General features: G+C 55.0%; 1 protein-coding gene across 1 annotated transcript; it reads right to left on the bottom strand.

Moving 5' to 3' along the window:
- Positions 1–9,537, bottom strand: TMEM92 (transmembrane protein 92). Its single transcript, XM_025996235.2, has 5 exons — positions 9,422–9,537; positions 6,732–6,757; positions 5,849–5,923; positions 5,520–5,715; positions 1–5,277 (listed from the first exon to the last, which is right to left on the bottom strand). Exons 1-5 carry the CDS (start codon positions 9,488–9,490, stop codon positions 5,170–5,172), a joined length of 474 nt encoding a protein of 157 aa, XP_025852020.1. The 5' UTR covers positions 9,491–9,537; the 3' UTR covers positions 1–5,169.
- Between the last annotated feature and the right edge of the window lie 754 nt (positions 9,538–10,291).

Here is a 10,291-nt window from a genome sequence, read left to right as displayed (position 1 = left end):
CGATGTGTCTTATTTGTGCTTTATTTTTTTTTAAGATTTTATTTATTCATGACACAGAGAGAGAGAGGGGGCGGGCAGAGACATAGGTAGGAGGAGGAGCAGGCTCCACGCAGGGAGCCTGTTGTGGGACTTGATCCTGGGACCCCAGGATCATGCCCTGGTCCAAAGGCAGGCACTAAACCACTGAGCCACCCAGGCATCCCTTATTTGTGCTTTAGAAAGGTCTCCCTGACTTCAATGCGTAGGATGAACAGCAGGGGCAAAATGGACACAAGAGCAGAGGCAGGAAGCCAATTAGAATGTCACTGAGATGGCCTAGGCTAGACTTGACCATGTCTTGGTCTAGGGCTGAAACAGTGAAATGGTAAAAAATCGTATGGTCTAATCTGGAGGCAGGATGAGAAGGGAAGAGACTGAGGGAAATCACAATCACTGGTTTTTGGCCTGAACAACTGGCCAGCTGCCACCTATTTAGGATGGGACAACTTAGGAAGGACTTAGATTTAGGGCAGGATAGAAGGAAGTTAGAGCCTAGTCGTGGCTGTGGTTTGTTCACCTGGCATCCAAGTGGAGGTGTCAGGTAGTTGAACAGAAGTTAAAGACAGAAGTCCACAGTTCAAGGGACAAGCCCTGGCCAGAGATAAAGATTTGAGATCCATCAGACAACAGATGGTCTCTGAAGGCACACAACCAGATGAGAGTCACTATGGGAATGAATGAAGATAAAGACAGAGCCAAAGCCAAGTCAGGTCCCTCAGGCCAATTAACATTCAGAGGTGGTGGAGGAGGAGGGGAACAGGAAGGAGCCTGAGAGGGAGTTGTGGGCACATAGGAGGAAACTCCTGGAAGGTGGTGTCAGAGAAATCCAGAAGAGAAAGTTTTTCAAGGAGGAAGCAACCAAGTGTGTCAAATGCCACTGACAGACTGAGTAAATGAGAATTGACTTTCGGCTTTGGCAAAATGTAGGTCACTGGTGCTGTGGACAAGAGCCATTGCAGGTGATGATGGGGACAAAGGGCTGGCTGGAGAGGGATGGCATAGGCTGGGGATGGGGGTGGAGGAAAAGGCGTGGAACAGCAGACGCAGGAATGAGGGTATCAGGGCAGGGCTTCTCTGAGATGGGTGATGAGGCACTTATGCCCAGAAGATAATAACCAAGGTTCATCAGTGTGGGAGAAATAGCTGATGCAGCATCACTGCGGGAACAAGGTCTGAGAAGGCACGAGGGGTGGAGCCCAGCCGGGGGATATCACCAGAGGTGAAGGGAGGGTGTGTGGCAAGTTCTTCTGTGATTGTATCTATTTTTGTCTCTGGTGATACCATCACCAGCTGAAATTGAGGCTGGGAGTGTGGGAGATGAGAGAGTAGACAGTATAAATTAGTCATCTCAAGAATGAGGATGGGAAGCTTCTAAGGCATGTTGGAAGAGTTGGGGGCCCACATGGGATCTGCAAGTTTTGATTCTAAAGTGAGTCCAATTGCACAGGTGTGCTGGTTCTTGAGCTGGATCCAACATTGGTTAGATCTTTGGTGTGGGGTTTTGCCAGGTGAGCACAACGGACAGAGAAGGGGGTAAAGGGATTAGATGCAGGGCAGTGATTATCAGGCTGGATCAAGGACTCCAGGCTGGGTAAGGAGGACAGTGAGGACGTCGTGGTGGCTGGCACTGCAGAGGGGCTAAGGCTTGGAGGTCTCAGTACGCTCAGATTGCTGCCTTGGGGCTACTGTGGTGCGTGAGCTGGAAGGATAGGGAACGAGAAGTTTGAGGTTACCAGGGATGACACACTGGAGTGTGCAGCTGATACAGGGGTAGAGGTGAGGCTATTACAATCAAGGGGGATCCCTGAATTCTCTTACTTCCTCAGTCCTCTCCCTGTGGGAGTCCAAGAGCTACATCCTACCAGAGCCAGAAGGGGTGAACCTCTTCACTGTACAGAGAAACTAAGACCCGGAAATGCCAAATGCAGAAACTTCAAGGCCGGAAGCCAGAGTTCTAAATCTCAGTCCCGGGGTAAAAGGAGATTCTTGTTGGTGTCATCCCTCCCCCAATCCTCCAGCAATTCCCCTGCCCCACAGCTTTCCCTGTACTCCCCATCCTCTGGAGAGTCTCCTGCAGATGGAAGTCTACAGCCACAAGGAGCACCTTCTTGTTAACCACGCCACATGTGTCTTTACAAATGTCTGGTGGCAGATCTGTACACTTGTTCTGTCATTGATTCATTCATTTGCCCAGTTAATCATTCATTCGTCCATCCATTCATCCATCCATCCTTCCCATGATTCCATCTTTCATTATCCTTTCATTAGGTTCAAGCTCTTAAACCAAGCGCAAAGGATGAATTCTCAGTCATTGAGAAAATGCATACCCACCCAACCAACCAGGCAGACATCGGATATGTCCGGAGTGCCAGCCAGTCACAGAACAGCCTCGGGTTAACATGTGGGTATCACATGTCCTCAAACCCCTGGCAGGTGTCCAGGCTTTCTCCTGCCCTTTGCTGATCTCATCCTCGGCTGCACATGTCATGTGTGTGCCAAATGTCAGAGCTCTTCCCGCCTCTTCCTCATAGTGGGGCTGATAATATATGAACTGCTATTGATCAAAGTCTACAAGGTGAGTCTTCATGAACTTCTAAAGCTGTCTATTTTTCCATGACAATTTTTTTTGAAAGTAATGCTTGCTTATTGTAAAAAATATGACAAAGCATACAAAGTAAAAGACCTCCCTTACAATTGACTACCTCAGCCCCTCCACCCCACATTGCCAACCACTATTAGAAGTAGTGGAGTGGGTATGGTTTGGTTCGTATCCTTCTAGATCATTTCTATACATTTGCAAATGAAAAAAAAAATATATATATATGCACGATCGAGTATGTAGTTACAATTTGAGATCATAGACCATTATTCTACAACTTCCCTGTCCTCCGTGATAATAAATGATGAGCATTGTGCCAGTTGGTTGTGGCAGATCTCTTTCATCATCCTTTTAAAAGGCTGCATTGCATTCACAATATGGAAGGATCCAGTGTATTTAATTGGTTCCCATCAATGGACATTTAGCGTATTTTTATTTACCTCCCCCCCCCCCCCCCCCAGCTACAATGTTGCCGCAATGGACATCTTTCTGAGCTCTTCCGTATGAGCATTTCTGGAGGGTCATTCCCAGAAGTGGAATTGCTGGGTCATGTGCATTTTCCATCAGAATGGATACCCAGCACTGAGCATAGTGCCTGACACAGAGTAGGAGTTTTGTAACGATCCATGGGGCGAAAAGATGCTGCTAGATTGCCCTCTAGGGTCACACAATCCCCCCTCCCACAACAACAAGCAGAGAGACCTAGAACTGGCCACTTCTGCCACCAGGTCCCAGCGATGCTAGTTTTCAGGATGACCACTTACTTTCCCTCAGGCCACTCTGCTGCATCTGGGGAAGATTTAAAGGCCTCATGCCATCTTTGATGAAAAGGAGGTGGCGTCGGGGCTGAAGGCGACCTCCTCCAGGTCTGCAAAGCCTATTGTTTTAACATCCTCCCACCCAGGTAGGTGTTTACCCAGAGAGGGCAACATCAGCTCTGTGACCTCTCTAATTGGAGCCAGCCGCCACCCTTGCACAAAGCACGTATATCTTCTTTTTCCTCCCCCTCATCAATCCCTGAAACTCATGGGAACCTTCTTGTGACTGTGCTCATTCTCCTAACTGCCAACTCCATCTGACACGATACTATCCTCAACCAACTACTGTGCTCCCTCTGGAGCTCTGTACCCAGCCCCAGTCAGGCACCCCCTGTTCTTAGCATCTTCGGGGCTGGCTGTGCCATTTCCCTGCTCCTGGCTCTGCCACCAGCCTGGACTGTGACACCCTAAGAATGGGTATTATTGAGAGAGCCCTGTAGCCAGCACAGCAGGGCCAGTCCTACCTCCGATCTCCCCAGGAGCTTCAGTCAGTGCTGTTGCTGTGCCCATCTGCGGAGGAAGGCTGGCACGCACGGGCTGCAGGGCAGAGGCAGGGTCACGGCATCAGAGTCCAGCCCTACCTGGGCCCTGAGACGCTGACGTGGAGGGTCTCTCTCCCGCCGTGGACCCCATGCTAGTCCCCCAGCTCCACGCTTCGCTGCAGGCCCCATGGGGATGAACGCTCCTCGAGAGGACTCTCTCCCATGGTGCAATGGGGAATGCTTCTTTCCTCTTAGGGGTTAACCCCACAGATGAGCTGAGGTGGGAGTGCCCAGAACACACACAGGGCTGGAAGAGAGGGAGAATCTGCCCTTTCCTCTTCTTCCCCCAGAAGATTCTAGGGTGGGGCAGATGTGGGAGGCCCCACCCCACAGATGGCTAGCTTCCCCCACCCCCTTCCCCTCACCCCCTCCCCATCCCCGTGGCCAGAATGGCAGGGAGCTGAGCTCCACCGGGCAGAGCAGTGGGAGGATAGGATGGTGAAGAACAGAACAGTCGCTCCCAGGGGATCCCCAGCTCCCTGTCCAGGCTCTTTAGCACCATGACCTGGGTCTGGGTCAAAGCATCTGCAAAGATCCTCTCCCAGAGGGTGGTTCACAGATGTACTATCCACCCAGGCTCATCAGTAACACATCAATGGTAGGATTTGGGGTGCAGTGACCTCCTCCCTGCCAGTCCTCCAGCAGTGCCTAGGCTCACTCCCCAATTACACAGCCAGAGGCGGACTCCCAGTGACAACCAGGTAAAATTTAGTGAGTACACATGTGGGGGGTAGGGTACAACAGGGTCTTCTCTATTCAAGTAGACCTGGAGGTGGCGAAGAGCCCATGCAGTGCAATCTCCCAGGAACAGGAGTGCCCTCTACAAGATCTCGAGATTTGTATACCCCTCGGAAACAGGGTTCTCTCCACTCCTCAGAGTAGCCCACCCTACCGGTGGGTACCTCAAGGCACCTCAAGTGTCGATATCTTCCTCCTGGCAGCCTCTAGCATGAGATGGGGGCTGAGGGGAGGCTGACACTCCAGGCCAGCACCTGGGACAAGAGAGGCAGCTGAGGTGGAAGAGGACAGGAAAAACAATAAGTTAAAACCAAGAACAGCAGAGACATGGCAGGAGGGGTGGGGGTGTCACAGGAGTCCCAGGAGTCTTTGGCTTAATCCAGGAGGTACTGCAGAGGAGGGGCTGATACTGCAGTTCCAGGAGGGTGTTGGCTCAGAAGGCTGGGTTGTCGATGCCCCTGGGCACCCCAGGGTGCTCCTCAGGCATGAAGCTGTAGGGAGGGGGTGGCTCCATGGGGGGCAGGACAGGCTTCAGAATGATCTGCAGGTAAAAGAGGGGACACAGAGTCTTCTCAGGGCCAGGCACCAGCCATCACCACTCAAGTGCTGGCTGTGCATCCTTCCCAGGGAGGGGGGTGACACGACGGTGGCGCAGAGCCCTCTCTAGGTCCAGAGGCCTGGTGGAAGGAGGGCCTCGCTGTCACTGGTTGCTCTAAAAATCTGGACAATAGGGAGGTATGGCCAGCTGAGGAACAGAGCAAGGAATGGGACAGAGACACTCACCTCGCTGTAGGGGGGTGGGGGCTCAAAGGTGGACGTCCTGACCCTCTCTGGGGGGGCAATAGAGGGCGGATCCGGGGGCTCCTCACGATCCACTGGGGGGTCCTGCTCCTGGTCTCCACAGTTGCTACAGAACCGCTTAGCCACGCAGCAGATGCACAAAAGGGGTATGATGATGAGGAAGGTGATGACAAAAATCCTGGAGTAAGGAACCACCAACATCTCCCTGAGTCTCTGGGCTGTCCCTGTCATCCCTTCCCCCACCAACCTGCACCACCCCTTGGGCAGGAGGTTCAGGCAACCCAACCACTATGCCCTGGCCCTGGGCTCACCTCAGAGGACTGGAGAAGAGCTCATATTCTTGACAGCAGCTGTCACCGCAGCATTTGAATCCTTTGGGGCAGGTGCTGGAGGGAGGCAAAGAAAGGCTGTTGGTACCAAGGTGGCAAAAAGATCCCAGCCTCCATACAACTCACTCATACACTCATACACAAGCCATGCCCCAGCAGGGTGGGAAGGAGGAGCCCTCCTTGGGCTCTGGGGGCAAAGCTGGGTCTGAGACCCAGGATCTGGATTCCAGGCTCACTTCACTACTTGTGCCAAGTCACACTTCTTTCTGGGTCTTCCGTTCCTTATCTATAAAATGGGTGGGATGAATGTCCTGTTGACCTCACTGGGCAGGTGTGGGGATGGCATGTTGTAGTGCCTGCAAGAGCCCTCTAAGGAGAGGGACAGGGCCCTCCTGCCCACAGTCCCCGGCAGTAGGGGCTGTCCTAGAGCGAACTCGAGGAGCCCTTGCTGGTGCCCATGGAGTAAAAGGTGGGAAGGAAACGGTGTTCCTGGAACATCCAGGGCTGATTTGATGGAAACATTCACCTGCTCAGGGGCTGCCCCCCTCAGTCCCTCCTCATTCGCTCAGGCCTTTGGGCATTTATATATTAAGGTTGGCACAGTTTGCCTGCCCCATCCCCTGGGGGCGGGTACTCCTGGAGGAGAGACAGCCTGAGACCTAGAAGATGGAAAGAGGGGTGGAGATTAGACTCCAGACAGGCCCACAAGTGCAACTCTGCCCTGCTTGGCAGGAGGAGGGCGGGAAGTGGGGGGAATGTGATGGATGAGGTGCCTTTCTGGCCCCCTTTCCATGAAGGCAGACAGGGCAGGATTTGGGGTGTCTCCTCCCCAGACTGGAAGTTCTAGCCCAAATCCCAGACTTACAAGAAGAGCCCACATTTGGCTGCAGCCTGTGGAAGAAAAGAGGCGGACGTTAGGGGGGGGTGGTCATAAACCGAGGGGTGGCATCTCTATGCAGCACATGCCGCCAGGTGCCTGAGAGCCTGCAGCGGGTCCCCTGTGGATCAACATCCTCCCCCAGCCTGCTTCTTCATATCACTGAAGGTCTGTGAGTGGAGCCCCAGCTTATACGGGTGCCCCCAGCTCTCCTTTCTCTCCACATCACACCCCTCCACCACACCTGCTCACCCCCAGATTTGGAAGCACGTGCCTGTGATCACCCCTTCAATCTATCTCCTTTCCATGCCTCCTCTACAGACCAGAGCACCAGCACCTCTCCTCCTGCTCACTCCAATCACTCCCCACACTAAAGGCAAGTTCCTATCCAGCAAATCTGATCACCCAAAAGCATGCTGGAAGCTCCCCCTTCAGTGTCTCCCTGGTGCCTGGACCCCCAGCCACAAGTGTCTCCCCGCTGTACCCCCTGCACACACAGCTGGTAGGAGTTCCCTGAACATGCCTAGTTGTTTTACACCCGCATGCAAGGGCAGGCCCTCTTCCTCCTGCCTGCATGGTCAGCCGAACCCCATTCATCTTTCAGTTCCCTAGGGGTGTGTGTGGGGGCGTGTTCCTTGCTCTTTGAAGCCACCCAGACCCTCCTCTGCGGGACCCAGCTTCACCATCCCTCCCTCCTTTTTCTGCACCAGTTCTGTAGGGCATCCAGGGTATTGGTCCAGAATTTAACCGGATTAGCAATGATGTGTATAAACCCTCCTTGAAACATGCTTAGCCCAGGTATCTGCGAGGCTGGCTCCCACACCTCCCTCTCTGTCCATCTTATTTAAAATTACGTCTAGTCCCCCAAAGCATTCCTTGCCCCTCCCCCTCCTTAAGTTTTCTGCAGAGCTCCTACCTGCAACTAATATCCTATATGTTTCCCTTTATCTTGTTAACTGTTTGTCTCATCAGAAGAATGTAAACCCCAGAAGGACAGGGATTTTTGCCTGTCATCACTGGTGACAAATCCAACCACCACAATATTGGCAGAATGAATGAAAGAGCAGTCGCTGATTACCTGGTTTCACTTCCTCCTGGCTGCTCCCAGACTGTGGGGGTGGGGGCGGGGGGGGCAGGGAATGCAGGGGTGGGAACACAGGAGGGAATGGGAAGTTATCTGTCACTCCCCTCCAACCTCCAGGTGACCAATAACCTCAGCGTAAGGGTAAGATGCCGACTCTGGCAAGATACCGCGTCTTCATACCTTTACTTAAAATAATTCAATCACCTTTCAATTGCTAACGACAGTAAAGCCAAGAAAACTGATGCCAGCCCCTAACACTTGGGCTGATTCTCCATTTCTGGGCTCAGCTCCACCTGGAAGCCTCCCTCCCACAAACCTTGGCACCCCTGGGACTAGAGCAGGAAGGCTGGCCCAGAGAGAGGGGGAACTTCACACATAGGGGCAAATGCAGAATTGGGAGCAGACCAAGGTGTCCAGACACTCAGGCACCCTCTTCCCCCTTCAGATTCCAGACCCCGCCTCTCCCTGCTCTCCTGGCCCCCAGCTACGGACAGACAATGAACAGGTAAAATAAGTGAATCCTGAGTTGCTGTTTGGAGAGGTTCTCTTACCCCCCTTTAACCTGGGGGTGGTCTTGTCCGAGGTGGTTGAGCCTGAGTTTTATTGAGCGGCTGTGTGGTCGTGGAGAACCTCAGCTTACTGAGCCGCGCAGTGGGGACATCATAAGCACCTGGCCCCTGACGTTGCTGGGAGAAATCAAGAGGATGCTCAGCTGAGTGCTGGCACAAACGGCTTGCCTCCGGCTGGGAAGGAGCACCCGGGCTCCAGGGGCAGAGGCTGGGGAGTGAGCACAGTTGTGTGATGGGGCCCTGTTCTGGGGAGGGGGCCTGGGACGTCGCTGGCATTCTTACCAGAAGTGAAAAATTCTAGACTGTTCTAGGCTAGACTAGACTCATGTCAGTTGCCAGGATAATCTCCCATCCCAGGACTGGACAGGGCTCGCCCAACAATTCAGAGTTTAACAGAGGAACGGGAGGAATGAGGGGGTGCATAAACCCTACCTCCCGCTCAGAATCACTGATTTCAGAGGTCAGCCCTGCACTGGGTCAGGCAGCCAGATCAAATTCTGCACAGGCTGGAATCCTACGCCCACTCCTAGAAGGCGTGGAAGGAGCCTTCTCTCCCCTAAGGGACAAGCAGAGACACAGTCCCAGAGAGGGCCAGAGCTTCCCCCAAGGTCACCCAGCACTGGAGGAACAGAATTAGGGAGACAGGCTGGCCAGGCGCCCAGACCTCGGTCCCCCTAGTCCCTGTCCTGACGCCGCGGGAAGAAGCGGCAAGGACGAGCCCAGACTAATAGGAAGGTCAAAGTCCCGCTCACGGTGCAGCACTAGGTGTCAGAGGGTGGTGGGCGGGGGCCAGGTTCCTGCACACAGTCCCCCACAGGCGATAGGAACCCAGGCCTTCTCGGGACCTCCCTCCGCTGCCGCCACCTCCACCTCCCCGGCAAAAAGAGAAAGGAAGTCGCTAAGTGCATACGGGTCACGAGGAAATCCTGACAATGGAAGGTGGTGACCGGGCTCCAGAAGTAGGCCCCTGACCCCACAGGGGTAGGGCCCCGAAAGTTCTACAGCTTCACTTCCCAAGCGCTCACCTGTTGGGGGCCCGTCAGCAGGCCAAGCAGCAAGGTGGGTAGGAGGCCGGGGACCCAGGTGTCGGACATCCTGGCATGGGGGCCACGGAGCTTCCGTGTGTAGGGGGAGGAGGGGGGAGGCGGGGCCGCGACCTCTCCCACGTCTCTCCACCTATGGGGCCCCGCCTCGGGGTGGGGGCGGAGCTTATGCACCCGCGAGGGGCCGGACTTGGGGCAGGGAGGGGGCGGGGAGGGGAGGGGAGGAGAGGAGACCTGGGTCTCCGGAACCGGGAGGTAGGAGAGATTAACTGGTTTAAAAAAAAAAAAAAGTGGGATCAGTTCTAGAGCTACTCGTGGCCAGTCGTCGCTCCTCCACCCCTCCGCGGCCCCGGGGTTGAGGGAGGCCGGGAGTCGGGTGGGGGCGCTGGGGGAGGGATGCGGGCAGGGCGAGCTGCCGCTGCAAGCGCTTCCCACCTGCGCTTGCGGGGGGCAGAGTTTGCGGGAGAGGAAGGCGGAGGCCCGGGGGTGGCAGACGGCACTGTAGGGCGCGTGGGGGGGACGTGTCCCCGTTATTTCTGGCCAAGAACAGAGGGACAGGCGGCTGGTAGATTTCAGGGCCACAGCGCTAGTACGTTTGTGTCCCCCCGGGGTCCCCCGCGCCGCCGGGGGCACGTGTTAGTGCACTTCCTCTATTTGACTCCAGGGGAAATTATGGCCCAGGATTCAGGGATGGGCCCCCGGGGTCGGCCCCCGGGGCGAAGCGGAAGCCGGGGGAACAGGGGCGCGGCCGAGCCGGCCCATCCGGATTCCTGGAAAGACCCCGCGGAGGCGGTCCCGGCTGGGAGGGCCGGATTCCGACCCTCGGCGGCCGCGCCCCAGCCCTCCGGGCGC

Source organism: Vulpes vulpes, chromosome 2 (genome assembly GCF_048418805.1).
Source record: "Vulpes vulpes isolate BD-2025 chromosome 2, VulVul3, whole genome shotgun sequence".
Taxonomy (NCBI): Eukaryota; Metazoa; Chordata; class Mammalia; order Carnivora; family Canidae; genus Vulpes; species Vulpes vulpes.
Note: the sequence above shows the minus strand (reverse complement) of the source record. Positions and strands in the feature narration are given on the sequence as shown.

Coding starts and splice junctions, on each gene's coding strand:
- TMEM92 (XM_025996235.2), bottom strand. CDS start 9,490: ATGTCCGACACCTGGGTCCCCGGCCTCCTACCCACCTTGCTGCTTGGC. Junction 6,758..9,421: donor TGCTGACGGGCCCCCAACAG/GTGAGCGCTTGG, acceptor TTTCTTCCACAG/GCTGCAGCCAAATGTGGGCT. Junction 5,278..5,519: donor CCCCACCCCCCTACAGCGAG/GTGAGTGTCTCT, acceptor TTTTACCTGCAG/ATCATTCTGAAGCCTGTCCT.